Source organism: Lissotriton vulgaris, chromosome 2_1 (genome assembly GCF_964263255.1).
Source record: "Lissotriton vulgaris chromosome 2_1, aLisVul1.2, whole genome shotgun sequence".
In the NCBI taxonomy this organism is placed as follows: Eukaryota; Metazoa; Chordata; class Amphibia; order Caudata; family Salamandridae; genus Lissotriton; species Lissotriton vulgaris.
The window spans coordinates 745,862,446-745,887,363 of NC_141687.1; the positions used below are offsets into that span (position 1 = coordinate 745,862,446).

Here is a 24,918-nt window from a genome sequence, read left to right on the forward strand (position 1 = left end):
TTGCGATTCCTTAATGGCATTTTGGAATGTTTTTTTCCTTGATACATTGCATTTAAGGAATCGCAAAATTTGCAATTCCTTAAATGCAGTCGCAAAATAAGGAATGGCAAATTTAGCGATTCCTTATTTTGCAACAAAAATGTTTCATACATACCATTTAGCGAAAATGGGTTCGCAAACGCCGGAATTCTGCGAATTTCGGCGTTTGCGAACCCATTTTGCCTTGATACATATGGCCCTAAGTCTTTAATGTTGGTTTTTCAGAGCTATGACACTGCTTTGTTGGAATCTTTTAAACCTGAATAACTATTTTTATATTGGGGCATTAATTTTAAACGTTGAGTGCAATTCTAACTGTTTTAAAAATGTACACACTTTTGTTTTACTAGTATACTGTGATCATTATTGCTTAGCTTCAAAATCAGTGTTTATTCGTTGAAGTGCTTGCTCTTCCACATGCAAAGCGCTGTCACATTTTATGTTGGTTTTCAGTGCCTTATAGACAATGCAGTTTAAAGACGTGCCTGCATTCTCTCTGGGATTTGCAGCTTGGAGTACATACCCTGACTAATGAACCTCTGGCAATACCCCAATAATTTGACATTACAGTCTCAAAGTTTGGAAACCAGGGGTGGGGGAGAGGGGGTGGGACTTGACAACTTCTGCAACAATACGAGCTAGAATCAGGATAATTTATCTCATTGTTGACCTCTGTTAAGGTTTGTTTTTCCTGACTTCAGTCACACTTTGTTGATGATAATTGCTCAGAAGTGACCACAAGCATGTGTGAGCACTGTTAAAAGATTCTACAAAACCAGAAAAAATGGAGCAGTTATAAACATGCAGTACATTTTTCATTGAAACGAGTTTGATTACTTTCAGTTATGTGCAACATATGTTCTTAAGCGGATATCTGTTGCTAGCAAGGCTTGCATTTTGTAAATTCAAAGGGGAAAACTTTATTGACCAACGATTTTCTTAGGATTCAGCCTGGCAAATGTGAACCTGAAATCATGTTTTTGTAGTTTACCACAGTGGTGACCAGCATGCAATTGATGCTTGAACTCCTGTTCGGCTTTGCAGTTTTCTAGTGCAGGGGCTACAGCGTCTGGAGCTGGCAAGAGTGCCTGTAACATGTTGGAGACCAGAAGACTATTTCTATGGCACTCAGCATAACAGAGTAAATGATATTGCTGATTCAATGCAGGCAAAGAATGGAGGGGGATTGCTGGTGAAAGGGTGCAAGGTCAGCAGTCTATGTATGAAGTTGTATGGAGGCTCCACTACTGTGGCACAGAATGAAGAGAAGGTCGGTCCCTTCTCCCACCTGATACAGCAGAGATAGAAAAGGAAGGCACCCCAAACTGAACATCGGTGAGCAGGGTACGGTCCTCAGAGAGAGCAGAGGAAACAAGCGAAAGGAGGACTCTGTTGGGACTGGACAGTAGATTTTTTTTTGTAAATGAACCCTTTGATTTCCCCGTTTGGCATCCACTGCCATGTTGAGAGAACTCCTGACAAATGGATTTTAGGTCACACTTGAAGCTGCTTTCGTAAGATATACAAGTTTAGTAATTTCCTTAGGGCAATAAGGCAGTGCTCCACATTCCTATCTACTGGCGGGTAAAGCACTGTTCACATTAGGTTTGCAGTCAAATGTGATTGTTACTCTGTTTTAAGCCTTCGAACAATTAATAAAATAAGACCCATAATTTTGGTGTCTCTAGAGTGAAAAGCTTTTTTTCATTGTGCTGTCGTTGATGACTGTTACAAAACACATTGTCCATGAAGATGATGTACAGGCACCCCAAACTCTGCAGAGCGATTACAAATCCATAGTAAATGTAGATTTTCAGAAGTAAGCAGGGAGCACCTACTAGGATGAGTCATACTGTGCACTCCAACTGAAACTCAGGAATTGTGTTCAAAAGCATCTCCAGACAACCAATGGTACAACAGGTATGCTAGAGGATGCTTGAAGACATTAAAAAATAAAGGCAGTGAGGCACTCAGCATGACAACATCAGAGTGGAGGGTTATTTGGATCTGATGCTGTTTTGCTGACGATGTGCTGAGATGGAGGAGGAATTCAAGTGATGGAATTCTGGGGGGGGTCTCCCGTTTAGAGGTGCGTGTTCCCCCTTGTGAAGGTAATCCTCAAAATTGTCCCGGGATGCTGGGACCCTGGACATGGATGACTTATGAGTGTGTAGCTCATGTATGTCAAGTAGGATGTGTGTGGAGTTTAAATGCTAGAGGAGACTGTGGTATCTCAGGGTTTCATTTTGATTTCCTGTACTGGCCAAGTGGTTAAGGTAGTGGCTGTAGAGAGCCTCAACATAATTCTGAATTAAGGGTTTCTCCAATGCATTATTGAAGTCCTCTGAGGTGGACCAGACTCTATGGATTGGAATGAAGGAGTCAAAGGTCCTTTTGTAGTGTTGAGAAACCCTTTCCCCCTCCATCTCCATTCTTCCCTAACAGTGTTACCAACAGCAAGTTGAGGGAAATTGAATGGAGAAGCCTCTCCATCTTTCGAGCCTTAGTTTTGGGTCCCCTCTGACAGGAAACCTCCCAGATAAGAAACCTCCCTGATATGAAACACCCAACATAACCCTGCCTTCCTGCTGGCACTGAAGCAAAGGCTATGGCTGTAAGAAATACACCAAAGACAGAGACTATCTGAAACAGCTCACAGAGCTGAGTTTTTCTTCTGACTTGCTAAAAGTATGGGGCAGAAACCACTAGCCAATGTGCTAGGCTTTTCCTGGAACCAGAATCTGAGGTCTCTTACCAGTGGAGAACGAGAAACTCTTCTGTGCTCCACGGTATGGAGTCACTGACTGACAACTCCACTTTGCTAGGTGCTGGGAACAGAGACTGGAAAGTTCTGCAACCTGCACTCTCAGGCTGTGTTGTGAGGTTTTGATACACTGGTGCCCCTGCAACGTGCCCAGAAGCAGAAGTGTTTGTGACGGCCAAGTACTCACAAAATCATTTCATCCTGTGATTCCGCCCCTTACCCCCTACAATAAAAGCCAACGTACCAGTAGCTGTAATTGGATTTATGTAGCGCTTACTCCCCCTGGCAAGGCGTGGAGTTCTTTACGAAAAAGTAGAATGCTACTATGGAACACAAGGTTAGTGGTTAGTTCAGTGGTTGTTGTTAGTTATTGTGATTAGTACTGTGCTCTCAAGGAAAAGTGCATGCATTTACACCAATTATTTTTTGATGTATTAATACCAGGTGGTGTGCTTTTAGGTGAATGGTTGGTGAGGTAGATAGGCTGGTAGAGATTAGTTAATGTTGCATTACAGGGATAGGGTCTTAAGGAGGAGAGGTTGTAATTGATGACATGAGGTATCAGCCAATTGCTGAATTACAATAAGAAGGATTGAGACAGACAGGCATGAGACAGAGAAGGCTATTCTCAGAAATAGAAGGTATGCAGAGGATGCAAGGCTAGAAGAGGGTCACTCAGGAGAAAGAAAGGAATCAAGCAAGAGTAATTTAATGTCAATATTTCATGCAGGGTTGAAGAACATAGTGGGAGAAGGCTTTCTGAGTTAGCAATTAGTCAGAGAATGTAGGCTGTAGCAAGAAACAACATTATACATAGCACTCCATATCTGAGGAAGATAGCTTAAACATGTGGTTCTGAGTGCAGACATCATTTAAACATTAAGAGTTTAATCCTGCTGTACGCCAAGCCCTGGGTAGCCTTTTTAAGCATAGTCTGGAGTATCCCAACCTAGGTACATGGTCTGTACACTGCACAGGGGAGCTGGCACGGACAAAAGCGAAGTTCTCATGTAAAGGTCTTTCTTCACTCTTCTGTAAATAGATTTTTTCACTTACTCAATAAAAATAAATTTTTTGTCACTGGTTGAGATTGTCTGTCCAGTTTGCAAACATATTTATACCCTGTTTAATCACCTAATCCCGTCCAAGTGTATGTTGTGTGTAACTATTGTAGTACATACAGTATATGTATGCAAAGCAGTGATGAAGGCCTATGTGTTCCATTTGGACGTCCCAAGCATGTTTCTGTTCACAAGTCGTGGGTGAAGTTGTTTTCCCAGACAGTGGAAGTGTATCAGGATGCAAAAGGGAGGCTTGATGTTTATAAAGTCTGACAACATTTGTCAGTCTCAACAGAATAAACCAAAACACCTTGAGAAAACTGGCCATAAACCCAGATTTCTTACAGCAATCAGTGGTTGCTTTGACCCCCATTTGGATCACCTCTGTGAGGCAAGGTGGGATCTTCACTTTGAGTGTTGGGTTCCTGCTTGGGATTGAGCAATATCTCACACTGAAAACCCCCTGATCATTATAAGATACAGCGAAGCAGAGCCTCTTCATCTACCAGAGTTCCATGGCAGCCTTCCTTCAGATGCACAAGTATGCGCACCAGAAACCTAGCCTGTCTAGGCCAAGTCAGTGCACAATCACCGAGTGGGACTGCCTTGTGTTGTGTGGATGACACACCACTAAAAGCAGCATGGCTCAACCTCGCTTGCAAACAGCAGACCTGGCCTGCAGATGACTGCGAAGACGGAAACAAGGTACAGTGCAAAAGCGAGGCATTGCAGCAATAACTTTGGAACACATCACTCTATATCACTATCCATTGGAGAGGGTCTACAGGGAACTACAAGGGGTCAACAGAGTACAACTCACCAGCCTTTCCCTCCTGCAAGAGTACATTGATGCCAGTGCCTTTTAAATAGCACAAGTCAGTACTGGCTGACCTCTGCTTATGGAAAAAATGTCTTACTATTTGCATGCCATATTAATGCCCTCTAACATTTATGTACAGTATTGAATTGTGTGTTGAGATAAAGTGATTTTTCCTTTAAGTAAACACCTTTGAGGGACAATTATTGAAAACACACACCCACCAACACACACACACATCCACCCACACACATACCAAACCCCTCCTTTCTCTTTCTCTCTTTTCGTAGTTAACTTTGTTTCCAACAGAAAGGTAAAGACCCAGGACATCAGTGATAAAAGCCTATCATTGATGAAATCGGAGCCTGGTAACCTCTGATTGCCGTGGGATTCCTGAAAAATTTGCAATTGCAAACTGAACAGTTTTTTTGTCACAGATGTAGAACCTTTGTAACTGTAAATTAAATTAATTACCACACCAAAGATCATTTTGTGGGCCCTACTTCTACTAGCATTAATGTACCTAAAAGGCTTTAGTCTGTGGCCAGGCTCTATACTGTGCATATACAACCCACACGTCAATACAATGCTGAGTTACTATGGGTGTCTGGGTATACATCCTGGATTCAGACACTTCACCCCTCATTCTCATCACTCACCCTTCACTTTCACGCTCACCCTGCACTCACATCGATCACACTGCTCACCATGCACTAACGCCATTCACCCTCCTCCTACCCTGCACCCACATAAGCATACCTCTTACCCTGCATGCACATGACACTCCACTCACTTGTCACTTTCACTGCTCCCCCTGCACTCACAGCCATCACACTGAACTCACACTGTTACTGTCTACTTGCACATTCATCCTCCTCTTACCCTGCGCTCACGCAAGCACACCACTCACTTTGTACTCACAGCGACCACACTGCACTCATGTCCCTCACGCTGTTCTCCCTCCACTTACCCTGTGGTCACATGAACACACCTTTTACCCTGCACTTACAGTGATCGTGCTACACTCACACCACTCACGCTTTTCACCCTGCATTTACATGAGCACACCACTCATCCTGCAATCATGTGCCACTTCAATCACCTGTCAATCTCATTGCTAAATTTGCAGTCTCACTCAAGCAAGCACATTTCTCACTAAGCATTAATTTCTCCCACTCTGCACTTTCACCCGCACCCAAACTCATGTCACAACACTTACCCTGCAGTCACTCCTCTCACCCTACTCTTCCACTGTCACATCGCTCACTGTGCACTCAAATAGGCATTCCTGTCACTTACACAGCTGTCACTTACACAGCTCACCCTTCACTCACATCTTCACACACATCTTCACTGACATCTTGACTCACATCTTGGCTCCCATGGGCACAACACTCACCCTGAACTCATATCACACAAACAAACACAGCACTCACCCTGGAGTCACATCACTTACCCTGCACTTCCTCCTCTCACCCTGCACTCACACAGGCAAATCTCTCAGCCTGAATTCATCAAGGCACCCTGTTCATCCTTCGTGCACACAGGGACAATAGTCTGCCGGAACACATCACTTACTCTGCACTAACTACACTCCACATGCACTCTCAAGACACTCTCACAAATCACCCTTCACCATTGCCGCTCACCCTGTACCACACACAGGCACATCACTCATCCTGTACTCAAACCACCTTGCATTTGCCCCTATCACTGCACTCACTCCTCCCACCCGACACTCACATGGGCCCTCCTCTCACATTGCATGCATGCAGCTCACCTGACAATCACAGTGGCATAATTTTTCACCCTACACTCTCGCCACTCATGCTACATTCACTCACACTATTCACCATCAGCCAGCACTTACATGAGCACACCTCTAACTCTACACATATACAACATTTTACAACTCTCATGAATCTACAAATATTTCTACAAAGGCACCCTTAAGAATACCTGCCCTTTCCGTGGTACTACTTGCCTAATTAATTCCATCTACATCAAAGGGGCTGGTGCAAGAGCAGAGAGTGGGCTTACAATGTGAGATGGCACAAGGAGGGAGACTAGGGCGGAGGCTTTGGGGTATGGTGCTGGATTGAAAAAAGTGTGACGGCTTTAGCCATTCCTGGCTTTCCATTTACTACAATGCTCCATCCCGAGACATGCCGGTTTGTTTTTACATTACAAGTTGGGTCTCAAAAAAACTAAAATGTAAAGTGTTACTGGATGAAATCTGGATGAAATCCATGGTTGTCGAAGAAGTCAAGCATTTCATTAGGTCAGTTGGATGCTGTCATACTACATGTACTGTTACTGCTTGATCCACAAGTGAAACCAAATTTAAGCCCTGCAGAGCTATTTTAAGGAAGTGCATTTTTCAGTCATATCATACTTATAAAAAACATTGACAAAGCAATATATTACTATTTTGATATAATGTATAGAGAATCTGTTTTCATTAAGTTTCCCTAAAGAGTAAGGCAAGTAAAGCAGTAGCAGCAGGGCAAGCTTTTCTAACACAATAAAAGCAAATTTACTAATTGAAGTGTGAGTGGCAGTCTGTGTTTGTGTGAGTGTGACAGAGTACAAAGGTACAAGAGAGCAAGAGATATAGTGAGAAAGTGTGTGAGAGAATGTGTGTGTGTGAGTGTATGCATGCTATGCCTACAGAGGGATTTTTTAGAGGTACCCAAGACTATTGCTGCAGTTTCCATGGTAACTTTTTGGCACTGTCATATTGAATGTACTCATTGGCATATGGGGCTCGACCATGAAAAAATTAGGACCTTGGCATAGTGGAAGCTATTTCTGACATAAGACATTTGAAAAAAATCAGATTTACTCCTAAAAAAGCCAGGCCTCCTTGGTGCACCCTGAAAGTACTGGAATATTTTATGAATGCCCCATAAGGGTCTGCAACATTTTAGAAATTTGATCCCACAAATTTCAAAACATTGTCAAAGAAGTCAACTCTCCCTTAAATCTACTACAAGAAACTTGGTAAATTGTTTTGCTTCCTGCAATCTAGGGAAAGTATCCCACCCCACCAATTACATGGATGTTTTTCCTCATATAATGGCTATACGGTTAGGTCTGACCCCGTTTCAGGAAATGCTTGTGCTGCCCCATTGCCGGGAGCTTCACCGGATTTAGGGTGGTGGGACCTGTTGCAGCCGCACCTCGCGTTGACTTTGGTGAGGGACACTGAGTTTAAAAATAATTTTTGGTTTAAAAGCAAATGAACTTCCTTGTTCATCAGGCAGTTTTCATGCAACAATGAAAATGTCAAAATAACTCTAGTGATTAATGTTCTTACTAGTGAGAGTTCGAAATTTTTTCTAGTGAAAGTTTTGGCTCATCGTAAAGTAGTGCAGAGGGTTAATGTGGCTGCTGCAAAGAACATGTACCATGCAGATCACAAAACTGAGTGAACTATGAGTAGCACTATAAACAATAGACATGATTTTTCCACATTTGGTCTAAGTACTTTATAAATGCAAATAACAATAAAGCATAATGTGACTATATTCCTGCCTTTCTCAATATTTTTCTTCAAAACTATCCGATTATATTCGTTTACGGGGCGTACTGTCTCGTGCAATGGGCGATTTGTATAGGGACGCTGGAAAGTCCACAAGGTTGTCCCTGTCCCCCCCAGAAATTTAGTGTCTCCTACGCCCCTGCCAGGCTCGCAGGCCAAGCAAGGCCACGCTGAACAGGTTTATGTTTAGGAGGAGAGCTAGTCTTATCCTATGTTAGCATGAAGACAAGGACCCTTACTCTTAGTATTATGGGATGCTTGTCTTTGCTCCCAGGACACCCCCGCACCGCACGGCCACCAGCTGCAGCGTGTGCCCTCCTCCCGCTGCTGCACTCAGCCTCGCTGAGCCCTGCCGCCACGACCCCGCCCCCAGCTGCCCTGGCGGGATCGCATTCTCTGCCTGACTGTTGTCGTGTTAATCTGTTTTTCTCTCCCGTGCTCTCTGTGATTTTTCGTGCTCATTGTATTTTTGCTCCAGTGTTCTCTGTTACTTCTCGCCCCCTGTGCTTGTGATTTGTACTTTTTCCCCTTGTTGTTGTTCTCCCTGCGCCCCTGTGCCCCCCGCCCCGCTCCCCGCTTCCCGACGCCGTACTCGCGGCCACGCCCCCTTTTCTTTCTGTACCCTCCCCGCTCCCGCCTCCCCTCTCCCTCCCACTTCACCATAAATGGCGACCGGGCGTACGCGCAGAGTGCACGCGCAGCGGGCGCGCCAATTGTGCGCCGAAGGCGCGCCAAAGGTAAGCCCATCTGCGCCCGTCCGCGCCTGGACCGCGCCCAGTGCCAGGACCCCTGGCCCCCGCAGTCACCAGCCCACCCGCCGGACCTACGACGCCACCGAACTTTACGCACTCAACGCCTATAGATTCCCGGGCCGCTATCGAACCACCCCGAGACGCACCTACGGACCCTTCTGCTGCCACTCCTGCAAGTTCACCTGCATTCGGACCTGCACCACACCAGCACCGACCAAGCCAAACTCCAGCAGCAACCACCTCAAGTGCATCCTGCTCAACACCCGCTCCGTCCACAGACACACCGTCGAGCTCTGGAACCTGCTCGACACCACAGCCCCAGACGTCGCCTTCCTCACGGAAACCTGGATGAACGCCTCCTCAGCGCCCGACATCGCCATCGCCATCCCGGACGGCTACAAGATCATCTGGAGGGACCGCATCAACCAGACAGGAGGAGGCATCGCCATCGTCCACAGGAACACCATCCGCATCACGACCAACACCGACGGCACCCTCGCACCCGCCGAACACCTGCACTTCCAGATCCACATCAACCCCAAGACCACCCTCTGCGGCACCCTCATCTACAGACCCCCGGGACCACGCACACAATTCAGAGAAGACATCGCCGACTTCATCAGCCCGCACGCCCTCCCCTCCGCTGACTACATCCTCCTCGGGGACCTCAACTTCCACCTGGAGAACAACAACGACTGCAACACCACCACCCTGCTGGACAACCTCGCCAACCTCGGTCTCTAGCAACTGGCGACCTCCCCCACCCACTACGCCGGACACACACTCAACCCCGTCTTCTCATCTAGCAAGGACATCGCCTTCAGCCACGCCACCTTACTCCACTGGACGGACCACAGCTGCGTCCACTTCAGCTTCAGAAGGACCACGATCCACCACCACCAGCAACAGGTTGCACGCAGAAGCTGGAACAAGATCACAGCCGACCAGCTCGCGACCTCCCTGAGCATGAACCCTCCCACCAGCGCAACGAACCCAAGCCAGGCGGCCACCAACCTCGCGAAGTGGATCAGCAACAGCGCAGACGACCTCGCCCCTCAGAAGACCCCGCCTAGCAGACCCGGCAGCAAGAAAGCCCCATGGTTCACCGACGAACTCAAGAGCTCCAAGAAGAACTGCCGAGCCCTCAAGAAAGCCTGGCGCAGAGACCCAACACCGAACAACATGACTGCCCTCAAGCTCGCCACCCAAAAACACCACCAACTGATCCACGCCACCAAGAAAACTGCATTCAAGGAACGACTGGACAACAACGCACACAACAGCAAGGAACTCTTCAACATCGTTAAAGAGCTCTCCAACCCCAACGCCGGAAACAACGACATCACCCCTTCGCAGGACCTCTGCAACTCCCTCGCCTCCCACTTCCACAACAAGATCGCGGACATACACAACAGCTTCAACACTCAACCGACGAACCCCACGACCGAACCACCGCCCCCCACCACCACCCTCGGCGCCTGGACCCCGATCAGCACCGAAGACACCATCCGCACGATGAACTCCATCCACTCCGGATCTCCGACCGACCCCTGCCCTCACCACGTCTTCAACAAGGCCGACGCTGTCATCGCACCCCACCTGCGGGACATCATCAACACCTCCTTCGACACCGCCACCTTCCCGGAGAGCTGGAAGCACGCCGAACTCAGCGCTCTACTAAAGAAGCCATCAGCCGACCCCACCGACCTCAAGAACTACCGCCCCATCTCGCTGCTCCCGTTTCCTGCTAAAGTCATCGAGAAGACCGTCAACAAGCAGCTGGCCGCCTTCCTCGAGACGAATGGATCCCTCGACCTCTCGCAGTCTGGCTTTTGGGCCAACCACAGCACCGAGACAGCCCTGATCGCAGCTACCGATGACATTCGAGCCCTGCTCGACAATGGAGACACAGCGGCCCTTATCCTCCTAGACCTCTCCGCGGCCTTCGACACTGTCTGCCACCGTACCCTAGTACAGCGCCTCAGCAACGTCGGAATCCAGGAGAAGGCACTGGAATGGATCACCTCGTTCCTCGCCGGAAGGACACAGAGAGTCCGCCTCCCCCCGTTCAGATCAGAAGCCACCAAAGTCATCTGCGGCGTTCCTCAAGGCTCCTCGCTCAGCCCAACCCTCTTCAACGTCTACATGAGCCCCCTCGGAGACATCGCACGCCAACACAAGCTCAACATCATCTCCTACGCCGACGACACCCAGCTGATCCTCTCCCTCACCAACGACCCCGCCACCGCCAGAACCAACCTACACGAAGGGATGACAGACGTAGCCAAGTGGATGATGAGCAGCCGCCTGAAACTGAACTCGGACAAGACGGAAGTCCTCATCCTGGGATCTTCACCCTCTGCCTGGGATGACTCCTGGTGCCCCCCGCCCTGGGCAGCGCACCCAAACCAACAGACCACGCACGCAACCTAGGCTTCATCCTGGACTCCTCCCTCTCCATGACCAGACAAGTCAACGCCGTCTCCTCGTCGCGCTTCAACATCCTGCGCATGCTACATAAGATCTTCCGGTGGATCCCCACGAGACCAGGAAGACGGTCACCCAGGCCCTCGTCACCAGCCGTCTGGACTACGGCAACTCCCTCTACGCCGGAACCACCCCCAAACTCCAGAAGAGACTCCAGCAGATCCAGAACGCCTCAGCACGACTCATCCTGGACATCCCCCGTCGTAGCCACATCTCCAGACAACTGAGAGATCTGCACTGGCTCCCGGTCAACAAGAGAATCACCTTCCGTCTCCACATCCACGCACACAAAGCCCTGCACAACCAAGGAACAGCATACCTCAACAGCCGCCTCAACTTCTACGCTCCCACACGCCATCTTCAATCGACCAGCAACGCCCTCGCCGCCGTCCCCCGGATCCGAAGAGCCACCACAGGTGGAAGGTCCTTCTCCTACCTGGCCTCCAAGACTTGGAACTCCCTCCCGACCCACCTCCGCCTGACCCAGGACCACCTCGCCTTCAGGAAGCAGCTCAAGACCTGGCTGTTCGAGCAGTAGCGGACCCCCCTCCCCTAGCGCCTTGAGACCCTCCGGGTGAGTAGTGCGCTATATAAATGCTGTGATTGATTGATTGATTGATTTGGAAGATACAGAGCCTTGCCTTAAGTGTTATGCTGGGTGACATGGAAGATCGAAGAGACCCACCAACTCTAAGTGCCTGATATCGAGCTGCAAATACTAATTTCCATTAGAAAATTGTTTGAAAGTATTTCCGGGCAGATACATGTCCCTGGTGGATGGCTTGATACAACATTTTATAAAAGACAATGTTACCCAAATGGCGGCCTGTAATCTGAATGCAGCAGTCTAGGTATCCCTGGCAGCAACATGGGCACGTCACGTGACACCCCTCGGTTCATGGGGCTTAGGCGAATGATGTCATAAGGGAATGTACTATCTGTATCCCAAATGCTTCCTAGTGGAACACATCTGCCTTTGATGGTATTGGGGTGTGCTAGTGTAATATGATCCTTCTCATGGGCATAGTGTGGAAGCATCTGGACACTTTCCGGAGTCACGTGCAGGGACCAGGTTACACGAATTATACAAATGAAATCAAAACTGAGGCCTACCAGTTATGCTACGCTGAGTAATCGAGCCCTATATGCATTACACAGAAGGTGAATATTATAAATTGCTGTGTCAAATTAGTGAATGGACTTGTTTACCTCTTTGCTGATGTCCAAGTCGTAGTCCTGGGGTTCCAGGTCAAGCTCCGTCATTGGAACAGCGGTCACTTTCAGCCAATCAGAGTCCTCTTTCTCCTTATCTTCGATTCCACGCGCTGCTCGCTCAAGTAACTGCAAATCAAACTCTTGCTCACGTTTCCACTGGTGACAAAGAAAAATGTTAGAGGCACTTGCTTGGAAAAATGGCTCTTTGCAACAGCTAGGGCTAGGTGTATGAAGAGAGGAGCAAAGCGACCCGCATGCTCCCTCTGAGCACCAATGTGGATATACTTCACAATGTGGACCCAAGCATAGCTTATTGGACATTTTATAGAACTCGATTAAAGCTATTAATCAGGCCACCTCTGGCACAACAATGTCTTTCGTGGGAAAGTCACTCACATTTCTGCATTGGGAAACGAATTCCATACTTACACACACAGCAGGTTAACAAGATATCAAATGCTATTGTATCGTCTGAGAAATAGGATGGATGTTTCAGCACTTTGGAAATATTGTCCCCGACACCCTTGGGCATCTGGCGCACTTCCATTACAATGCTACTGAGGCCTTTTGTGAGGGCTACCGTGCTCTGGCAGGTTCACCTTGGGAGGCAGGCAGTCTGGCCTCTGGTTATTAATAAACTGCACAGCCAGATAAGCGCCTGGAAATGAAGGACCCTTCACTCCCGAGGCATGCTATGCTGACCAAGAGACACTCACTACTAACATTCCAAAAAAACGGGGAACTACACATTTCCAATGACAAAGACATTGCCACGTACGCTTCAATCAATTTATAAGTCATGTGACTGCCTCAGCACACCTAATGTGGTAGTCATTTTATGCCCAGAAGTTCGATCTAACAATGACTTTGGGAAAAACAAATGTTTTCAAGTTAACGACGACGAATAACTAGTTGAACTTTCCTTTTGTTTTGATGCACAATGTATTTGGTCCTCTTCTTTAAAAAGTCAGAAATCTGCACCAGGTTTTTCAACTTTCTAATAGTTTCGAATTCCCATAACGTTTACATATAACGTACAAAAACGTGAGCCACTTACAGCTTTCGTAGGCGTAATCCTGAAAACGTTTTCTGAATTCCTTTTTCAGATGCCAAATGATGCAGAAATGTTTTTGCATGCGAAAAAACAGCAGAGGAAGTGCAAACACTCCTGCTAACTTTTTCTTTATCCATGAGAAAAAAATGGGAAATAATATTTTTCCTCATGAAGAAACTCCTTTAGCTACCCCCCTTCTAGATTAGTGAAGTGTTGTTTCTCTCCCAGCTTTGAAAGGGAATTGTTTATATCTGCCGATTCTGTAAATTACCGAATTGGTAAATTTACAGAATCGGTAATATGGGATGTAGGTGGCACCGAAAACAGTGCCACGGGCCCTTAGGAATTCGTTATTTACCATGAAATACAATTGCATGGTAAATAACGAATTCTTGTGTACATGCATATCTGTGCATGTACACCTGTGCCATGTGACACACATACATGCCCTTAGGGGGCCCTAAGGGCATGTATGTGTGTCACATGGCACACAAGCCAGAATCAGGGGTGCAACAGGGTGTCAAAGTGACACCCTGTCCCCCTTGACAAATCGGTAATTTTACCGAATCGTTATTTACCGATTCGGTAATTGACATTGATTCCTATGGGCCTCAAGGCCCATAGGAATCAATGGCTATTACCGAATCGGTAAATACCGATTCGGTAATTACCGAATCTTACCGATTCGGTAATTGTTAAAGAATAATTACCTACATGGCATTTACCGATTTGTAAATACCGAATCGGTAAAATTCGGTATTTACGATTTGGTAAATGCCATTAACCTACATATGGCCCTTTGTTATTTACCACCAACTTGTAGTTGGTGGTAAATAACGAATCCTTACAAGTGAAAAGCACTCACGTGAGTGCTTCCTACATTAAGGATTCGGTAATTTACCGAATCGCTCTTAAAGAATTCGGTAATTTACCGATTCCTTAAATTACCGAATCCTTAAATTAGGCCTCTACATCTGAAAAGCCTAATATCAGTCGGTAACAGCCGAAATTCAGTAATTTCGGCCATTACCGACCGGTATTAGGCTTCCTACATCCACATTATGTTTACATTTGTGGGCTACGCAAACTTCCAGAGGGAACTAGAATCCAGACTTTCTATCCACTGGAGGTGAGTTACTACTGGAGAAACCTCCAAGTGAGTACATATTTTCACAATTGCGAAACTAGTTGACGCTGACGCAGACAGTCTCAACATTGAGGCCTATTGGGGTTGATTTAGCATCTCCTGCAACATATATCTTGAAGTAAGAACACAGTGACTGGAATTAACACACATTTAGTGCAGAACCTAATAAGAGTTATTTTCAGCATGTTCTTGCTTATTATGAACTGTGTATAAAGTGCAGATTCAGTTTCCTCTTGCATCTTATGCCTTTAGATTTTTGCAGAGCTCTAGCCATTTTGTGGGAAGTTTGTTTGTGCTTATTTAATGCCCTGAAGTCTAGTTTAACCAGTGGTTGTGTACATCAGTAGTACATGCAAGAGGGACTGAGGATGGGTTTGCTTCCTAAAACCTCTTATTTGGAGACAGTCTGTTATTTCGCTGGAAACCTCAAGTGATATTAAAATAGACTACGAGTGTCTCGGCTGTTCATTTTTATTACATTTGTAATATTCTACATTACTTTAATGGGTACCAAACATGCCAAATTAGGAATTGGTTAAAGTTTGAGAGCGAGATGTCAGGAGACCTACTGGATATGAATCTGGGAAATATGCCAAATTCAATAAAGAAACCTTCCATCTTTTCATAACGAAATGAATAATAGGAGTACCTTTGTATAGAATAAAAAGTTGAATGGTTACATTCGGAAATATTCTACCAAGAAGTTCAGTGAATAATGGGGACGTGGTATGATTTCCAAGTGTAAAAAAAATGGAAGTGACGCATTCACTGCGATGACAATACAGTAATTTGGAGAAAAAACAATGCGATCATGTTACTGTTTAACTGAGCATATTTTAGGGTGCTAGGCCAATGGTAAGTCAATGTCAAAGTAATTTAACTGGATCAACAATACCAAAAGTTTATGTCCACAACACAACCTACAATTGGACAAATGTGGCAGTGAATCTTTGAAGAATTCACAATAAATGTCTAAAGATTTCAAATTAGTCCATGAAGATTTTGCTGACAGTAATTCTCAGCATAGTGGGAAAATTACAGTCCCACTCAAACAGCATAAAGAGATTTCCACATGGCATGGAGGGGTCTTCCATTCAAAAGATATCTATACCTACTTAAACATTTTTAGAAACCTGTCATAACAGTTTATCATGTCATGCTCTAAATATTGTATTGTGTAGTGTAGTCTGTATGTCTGTCTGTACCCCTTAGCCTCATCAATGCTAATGACAAGGGTAACGCGTCATGATGCACTGGTTGAGCTGTGCTGATGACAAGGGTAACTCGTCATGTATAATGGGAAACATCAAAGGTCAGCGCAGGAGGGGGAAAACCCATTAGCAGCCAAGGTGTTAAGTTCAGCATAAATACCGTAAAGATCACTTACATACTTTTTAATTCCATTCTGTAAAACCCTGATTTGTTCTTTCTGCGGTGTGCCTACTCCAGTTACATGGCACTCTGTGGGATCTGAGTCCATACTGTGTCTTTGAGGGATACATCTGTGCATCCACTGCCCACTGCATGTCCAGGGATGTGAATCATGTAGTAATACACAGAGGGCATCCATCTCACACTCTGAGGGCATCCATCTCACACTCTTTGACTATATATATTTACTACAGTAAACTTCTGTGAGTGCCACCATCCCGAATGTAAAAGATCCCACGTGTACCAGGCCAAACTGCTTGGATTAAACTTCTTAAAAGGGTAAATCAAAATTTGCTTAAATATGTAAAATTTCGATATCAGTTCGTCTTCAAGCCCACCCTTCATGTACACTGTATAAAGTAACCAAATGCAATGTGCTGGTCACGTCTTGTACAATTTTCACAAAACAATGTACGCATACTGCAGGCCTAGACAATTCCAAGTTTAAGTCCAACTTACGCATTGAAAAGGGTGAAAATTATGCATTGGAAATCTATGTATGATTCATAAATGCATGGATTTATAAATATGTGTTTGATGTATGTGCGAAAATAAACTCGTATAAGGTATGCAAAAGTAGTTTTTTTTGCCTACATTATATTTATGGGTGTTACAATCGGTGTCTGCCATATATATGGTCAAACAAGCCCTATTCAGAAAATATTAATACCCACTCTGTCCACACTTTGTTCACAACACTGTGCATTGGTTAAGTAAGGAACATTGTTTCTGTAAATCTCAGGATTCTCAAAGCTAATGGGTCCAGAAATGGCTACACTCATTTACTCCCGAGAAGTCAGATTTTGTTGGTGAAAATAACATTATTCTAAACCACTGCCTGACAAATTCTTCAAGCTGCTGGGCCCATGATTTTGAAGTAGAGCCAACAGGTCTTATTTCCGGGTCACAACCTTCATTGCAGAGGGACTGATGGGTAAGCTATAATCACTCAGATAGCCAAAGTACTACACAATGCCAACTTCAGTGAACACAAGTCTCTACCTTAGCTGCTAGAAGGGTGAAATGGTCCAGCCAAACTAATCTTTGCACAAGCTGGTGTTGTTCCTGGAATGTTCAAGCCGTCACAAACAAGGACTTTTAGGAAAATATAAATAAGTTGCTGACAAAGACCCAGAAAGGATGCAACTTGTGTTCCCCAAACGTGGCACAATTATATATAATGGAACTTCAGAACTTGAAGAGTTTTCAATATCCCTAACCCTCCTGGACATGGGAGACATATAAATAACAATTGCCAAAGAAGTCTCCCACCAATCAATGGGTTTGCCTTACTTGGTTACTGGTGTAGTTATGGCAACTAGGTTTGGGACTTGTAGCGTTCCAGGACACTCATGGAGGAACCCACTATCTGAAGAGAGTATTACTGACCAGATCCCTCAAGAGCCTAGACATCATCAAGACCAAAATATTATTTTAGGTTACAACTTTCATAAAGAAGTTTTCTGGTCTCACTGTAGAAAGTAGATCTCTCTGCACTGGTCAGAGTAGGAAGTGGGCATTTGCTATGCACCTGCAAGTTGAGTCTTTACCCTCGCAATAGAATTGTATCTAACACAAAAACGTACATTTGATGGTTGTGTCATATGACTTAAAGGAAATATCTTAGTGCCTTACTCCTATTTGTATTAACAAAATTGTAACAAATACACACCCCATTTGTTGTTACCCATTTGGGAAGCATTAATGTCCCTAGATAAGTATTTTCACTCCAAGAGAGCTACTAAACAGACTTTCCTTATTAAACTACAAAAAGTTGAACATATACCACATTGGGTGATAGTTATAGACAAAAAACCCTTTCTCTATGTAACTTTTTAAAAGTATGAATTAGTCAACATAATGCGAAAACATTTCCCATTAAAATCATATTAAAAATAGGGCAATAGGTTTCATACACAGTATATGTTTTCTGCCATCAGAACATTGGCTAACAGTGCCTAACAAAAATTAATGTGTCCGTCTGTAAGGAATCTGGTGCTCATGTAAAGTGCTCAGATAATGGATATCTTGAGGTAGAGTTTGTGCTATATAAACCTAAAAAAAAATTAAAAAATACAGGACCTACAAATACGGAACGTAGCAAAGTTGCCCATACTTTCTTAACTATTAGAGATTGGCATTATTTTTCAAATTGAGACTTAACCCGCTCCCACTCATTAAGGTGACCTTTGTAGCTTCAAGTATCTCCTTCTTCAGGACCACAACCAATTCAGCAGTCTCCTTCCTCAGGACAAATAGTGGTAATTGTGTGGCTGATCATCAATCACAATTTTTCTAATATATACACTGTACTACTGTAAGGACAAAAGGCCCTTTCAGGTCCGTTTATCTTAGTTCTCACACATAATGGCTGCAAGGGTACAATATTCTAGTTGGTTTCTTAATGCTAACATTTTCCATATAAATCACTAACTGCATTTACGGAATCTGGCGTAACACTCAATTATAAAAACACTGTCTAGAAGGGTCCCTTCACTGTAGACCACAGGCCACTGTTCTCATCCTTTTTAACACGCCCAAGGGTGAAAAGTACATAAACCTAATGTTTTAGTTGCTGAAAACAGCCCCTCAGTCCAAAATAGCAGTCAACTTTGTCACATGGTGTAGAGTCTTCAATGTTGAGGTATACTTGCCATCATTGAGGACTCTATATCATATGATGATCGGGTAGACAAAATAAAGAAAGCATTTTTTTTAATAATCCCCCTTTTAGTACATCTACATATTTTTGCAGCTATACAAGAGAATTGTGTTTGTTTGCTCTCCTGAGGTGAAAATATTTATTTAGGACATTGATGTGTCACAAATGGTTAACAAATGAGGTGTGCATTTGTTCTTTGACTATTAAGGCAAATAATATAAAACTGTGGCTGATATAATTTAAACATTTAAGTGTCAACCATAATGAAGTTTATGATACCACATTTAGATGCAAGTCATTTTGAAATCATGTTGCCACTTTGACAATTATGTAGTGATAATTGCCTTAAAGAAAAGTATATCTTTTATTTTCCTTAAAGCAAAATGGTGGCATACCCACTGTAGAGAGGCAAATAAGTTTTGGTTTAATGTCACTAGTCCCAAAACAGTTTAATACATCAGAATGCATGACTCCGAATAGGTGAAATATCTAGAAACAAATAGCCAAAGACAAAAAATTCTTGGGGCCTCATCTCACAATCCCCTGAAATTACCAATAGATGTTCAAATTGTATGGCAATAGAATGCCACCTCTAGCGGCAGTGAACAGTGAAGCAATGTCAACAATAAGGGAGCACTGGGCCCTCATGGCTTTAGAGAAACGTTTTAAAATGTAGTTTCCTTTTTAATGCAAAGATCTTCCCAACACATCAAAGTGAAAGTAACATAGCATTTCCACTCACTGAATTAAGTTGAAGCTTCTATGCAAATGTAGTAAATGCACGGATGACAATATATTCGGCCGAAATTATAACATTTACAGACGTTCTCAGTTTAAACCAGGCTTTGTTGCTAATTAGAAAAGAGGTTCTACTTAATGATACTTGTCAAAAAGAGAAACAGGAATATTTTATGCTCAACAGTGTATTTATTGGTGTTGCTACTGAGACTTTCACAATAGAAAGCATTTCTCTACAGTAAGAAAGTTCAAAGTTTGAAGTACAAATTAAAAATCATATCAAACTGCAATATAAGAAAATCAAATTTAATGATGCAATGCCCCTGACATGTTTAAATACAAATCTGTTTCTATTGCAGGTGCTGGTTACGATTTTTCACAAATGTAATCCAACGGCATTTAAATCTATATTTGTTCTGACGACATTCAAGTAAATGCTGAGATCTATCCAGCATACACAGCCAAACAGTTAAAAGTTTGAGATCATGTTTAAAGTAGTTTATCAGATGCTATACATTCATCAAAAATATATTTATTAAAATCGTTAAATAGGAGGAATAATACGTTTTACACATGTATTACAATATTGTGACATAAAAGCCCACATTTCATGATTAGAAGAACATGTGGCAAAGAGATTACATTTTAAGCTCACCACATAGTAAGAGTGGCCTTGATTATTTATTACTGAGGCACTGGTATGTTATCAGGTGGTAGTAGGTTATATGCACTGATTGTATGGTAGAGCCATGGGAAAAGTGCTGCTACACGAGAGTTAAGGGATTCTTTACAAGGAGAATGAAGAAGCGTATGTTATTAGGCGGAAGTAATGCATGGCTATAGATGTGCAACTAAGCCTGGTAAAAACTCAGTAGTCTAGTTAGCAAGTACTTCAGATGATTAGAAGCTTCTGTGTACCACACAGGAAAGAGTTAGAGCAGACAAGTGGTAGGAATCTAAAAGCAAGAGTGCTTGTACTACGAAACGCCGGCGCCGCAGACAACCTAAGTCTAGTCTGTGGACTCTGCAACCAACATCTTGGAATGATACCATGAGCGACGGGTTAGTTACTTCATTAGAATACTAATGGTTAGTGCGATGGAAAGGTATAGTCACACATTTATAAGTACCACCCCAAAAAAGTCACACCCTTTTTCAAGCAATTCTTCAATGAGAGAGTGAGCATTATCAAACATACCACTGATCCAGTGCTGCATGGCCTACTTAATACAGCAGTATCAGAATGAGCAGGAGATCCCATTAACATACTTTTTCAATATAATAACAGAATGCTTTGTGCACTTATAAATACGTGCCTAACTTTCTTCTATGCCAGGAGCTGTCTATCGTTAAACACTCATCATTAACTTGTCATACAGTCCCACTCCTACCTGCATATGTTCATGACATTCTTCACACCTTCTAAATAAGGTTCAATATATCACTTCTGTCTTTGAAAAACCAAAACGCTAGCTTTCTTCGCCCACCATTCACTACCTGCCCAGCCTGCCAAGTGAACGCCACAATTTACAGCCTGCACTGCTGATCTACCATAATCTGGGCCCATGACACTGCGACCACCCTTGAGAAATAGGACCCCCACTGAATTTAGACGCCACATGCGCACAAGGTCTAATTGCCTCCTGCTCAAGCCACACACATGAAAAATCCCCTGAAAGAGTTTCTAACATACTGAGCCTACGTCTGTCGAAACGGGTCGGGCTACGGGTCTGACAGGGGCGGAGTGCCTCTCTCCTTGGCTCAGGGTCCTCTTCCGCTCTCGGACCAAGGCTTTCTGATGCCGCTTCATCCTCTCCAGCTGCTCCTCGGCACTCATCTTCCCCCGCTGCTGGTCCCCGGAGTACAGGCGCTCCAGGGCGCTCTTCGGCCGGTCCTGCACACACAAAAAACACAGCAGGCGCAATTGTTGAATAGATAAATAAAAAACTGCAGTACGAAAACTAAAGAAATGTAACATCTTGAGTTTCCTATTAGAAGCCGCAAACTATCAAATGAGACTTGAATAACCGTATTAGAATTTCACTTTATCATGCATTTAACCCCTTCCATGCACATGACAGAACCACGCCGACATGAGCCACGGGCGGCGTGTGCTCATGACGGGGAGGTTCCGTCATGCTGTGGCTGCTACGCCCACGCAGTACTGATTCCCTGCCTGTGCAGGCGAATTAGTGAGTGGGCGGAGTCGTGACGGCACCACGCTTAAAACCATGCGGAAGGAGTATAAAAGAGCTGAACGCTGCTGGAGAAAGGAGTATAAGGACAATGATAAAGCCCTCTACTTGTCAAAGTTAAGGATGTACCACAAGGCGATACGTACTACTCGTGCAGCCTTTTATGCTAAGGAAATTAATTTAAGTACCAACCCCACCAAAACTATTTTTAAATTAGTGCAAAATCTCCAAAACAGCTCTAACCCAGTATCATGTATTACTTCTTCACAGCAATGTGAGGACCTCGCCACTTTCTTTATAGAAAAAGTGAGGAACATTTACAACACTTTTCCACAGGATTTTCCTGAGCTCCTAAACCCTCTTAACCCTTTGGCCGATAATCATAGGCTGTCACTTATACCAGATATAACCCATGACGACCTAGCCAAACTGTGCAAACAGGTTAAGTCCGGTTCCCCCACAGATTCTATGAGACCAGCCAAATTTCTTGAATCCTTAGATTTTTTTCTCCCTACCCTGGCCACCCTGCTTAATCTCTCCTTCTCTTCGGCTGTGGTTCCTACCTGCTGGAAGCAAGCATGGGTCTCCCCCATTATTAAAAAGCCTACGTTAGACCCCACAAAGCCGGAAAACTTCAGACCTATTTCGCTGCTTCCATGGGCGTCTAAACTGGCAGAAGCCCATGTGAATAAAGTTTTGTCCCATCACATGGTCCAAAATAATATCCTGGACCCATCCCAGAATGGCTTCAGGCCAGGACACAGTACAGAGTCCGCCCTGCTGACTACCATTGAACACCTCCGGAACATACTGGACGCCGGTCAGAGTGCTGCGCTGATTCTACTTGATCTCAGCGCAGCCTTTGATACGGTCTCCCATAATATCCTACTAAAACGTCTCGAGGCTATAGGGATTTGTGATCTTGCCCTCGAGTGGTTTCGGTCTTTCTTGAAGGATAGGTCCTTCCGGGTTTCAGCCCCTCCATTTATCTCCCAGCCCCATTCCATCGGACAAGGAGTTCCCCAGGGATCGGCGCCAAGTCCATCCCTTTTTAATCTCTACGTTCAGCCTCTCTCAGTAGTGGCAAAAGAGTGGGACCTCACGCTGGTGTCGTACGCTGACGACACGCAGCTGGTCATCACTCTTACTGAGGGCCCCTCAATTTCAGCTGCGAAATTTAGGGATGGCCTAGCTGCAGTTGCGCAATGGATGACGCGCAACTGCTTACAACTGAACGCTGGGAAAACGGAGGTACTGCTCCTTGGAAAAAAACCCTGCTACTGGAGCGAACACTGGTGGCCTTCCTTGCTTGGCCCCACCCCCTCGCCGAAAACTGTGGTGAAGAATCTGGGTGTCTGGCTGGACTCCTCGCTTAATTTTCAGACCCACACAAAGAAAGTGGCAGCTACTTGTGTGGGTCTGTTTAGGAGCCTCAGCCCGATACTTGGCTTCTTCGACTCCAAAACGCGCCAACTAATCGTCCAATCTATCATCCTTGCTCGGTTGGATTATGCCAATGTTTTATTCCTAGGCGCCAATAAAGCAGAGGTGGCACAGCTGCAACGGGTACAAAACTCAGCAGCAAGGGCAGTGGTGGGCCTTCCCCGTAGGTGCTCTGCTAGAGCTACCATCCGGAAACTACATTGGCTGCCGATTGAGTCTCGAATTCAATTCAAGACTCTCACCATTGCGTTTAAAATTCTTAGACCAGACTGTCCTGGACTCTTACGCCCGCTCCTGGTACCCTACACTCCCCAGCGCACCCTGCGCTCCTTAGGACAGCACCTTGTGTCTGTCCCTCGAACCAGGCTCAGCAGAATAGGTGGCCGCTCTTTCAAGGTTTTAGGGGCGAAACTTTGGAACTCCCTGCCACTTCATGTTCGCTCCCTGACCAACCTGATGGCCTTTCGCAAGGCAATCAAAACTTATCTGTTCTCCCTGATTTAAACTTCCTGTTGTTTCACCCTCTCACTTCAGGTGTCTTTCATGGTTCAGCGCCGGGATGCCCCGTTGCTGGGGCAGCTGTATTGTGCTCTAACAAATTTGTAACATTTTTTAACATAACATAACATGAGCACAGCTCGCCCGTGACTCATGATGGAGTGGTTCCGTCACGAGCATGGCAGTGCCGCGCTCACCCTCCATTACCCCAGCGCCGCAGTGGAATTAGCTCTGCAGCCAAGGGGTTAACTCTGTTATGAACTGCATAAATAAAACACACGAAAGAAAATGTGCCTGCTTAAAATGTGTTGGAAAACTAACATTAAGTGCAAAATGCAGTAGGCTGTAATTCTAAATGCGCTTCTGTAACTAGGCCCAAACCATCTTTTCTTTTGACTCATGCTTACAGCTAAATAGATGTTTCTTTAGAATATTTTGCCTAGCACCAGCATCCTACCGAAGAATGTGCTGACTTGACACCACACTAGCTCACCCTGCTTTGCCAATGAATTTGCTACTGATTTGTAATGAATAAACTGTTAGAATAAGGAACAATTTGGATATATCATGTGTACGCTTAACCAGGATGTTGCAAATAGATTTGTTGCATTACAATAGACTAGCTCTCTGTCTTCACAAAGGGACCTTAAAAGCAGCTAACAGCTTAGGTATAAAAGTACTCATGAGAACTTTCTCCCACGTACCTAAAACTGCAACATTTGTTTAACTATGCACCAACGTGAATGTTTACCATGGGAATCCGGAGGAGAAGCAGTGGATGACAACACCACCATCGATAAGTGGTTTCCATTAGCTGAAGATGACATAAACCTCCCAAATTTCGCTACATGATTTATGAAATTATAATTGAGTGTTCCTAGCTAGAGGAGAGAAGACCCTTTACCTTGCACAATGCTTAAGGCGTTCTGTTAATATTACTTGAAGCTACTGCTGACAGTGGCTTACCCTCCTTTGAATCTTAGTGCAGGGAGAATTTCTACCTGCATTTGATCAACACTACTGCTGCAATCATTAATTTGATCACTAACTTTATTGTATTGGTTTCTACTG

The 24,918-nt window shown here is 44.7% G+C and overlaps 1 protein-coding gene across 9 annotated transcripts in view; it reads right to left on the minus strand.

Annotated features, from left to right (window-relative positions):
* Positions 1-24,918, minus strand: part of PLEKHA7 (pleckstrin homology domain containing A7) — a 1,124,460-nt gene that overhangs the window by 81,731 nt on the left and 1,017,811 nt on the right. For 8 of the 9 annotated variants that reach the window (XM_086956043.1, XM_086956041.1, XM_086956042.1 and 5 more), the window contains 2 exons: positions 21,405-21,605; positions 12,674-12,835 (listed from right to left, as the gene is read on the minus strand). In XM_086956043.1, the coding sequence (XP_086812169.1) occupies positions 12,674-12,835; positions 21,405-21,605 (363 nt within the window). Of the gene's footprint in view, positions 1-12,673; positions 12,836-19,880; positions 21,606-24,918 lie in introns of those variants that run through there. The other variant, XM_086956048.1, reaches the window with a different exon arrangement.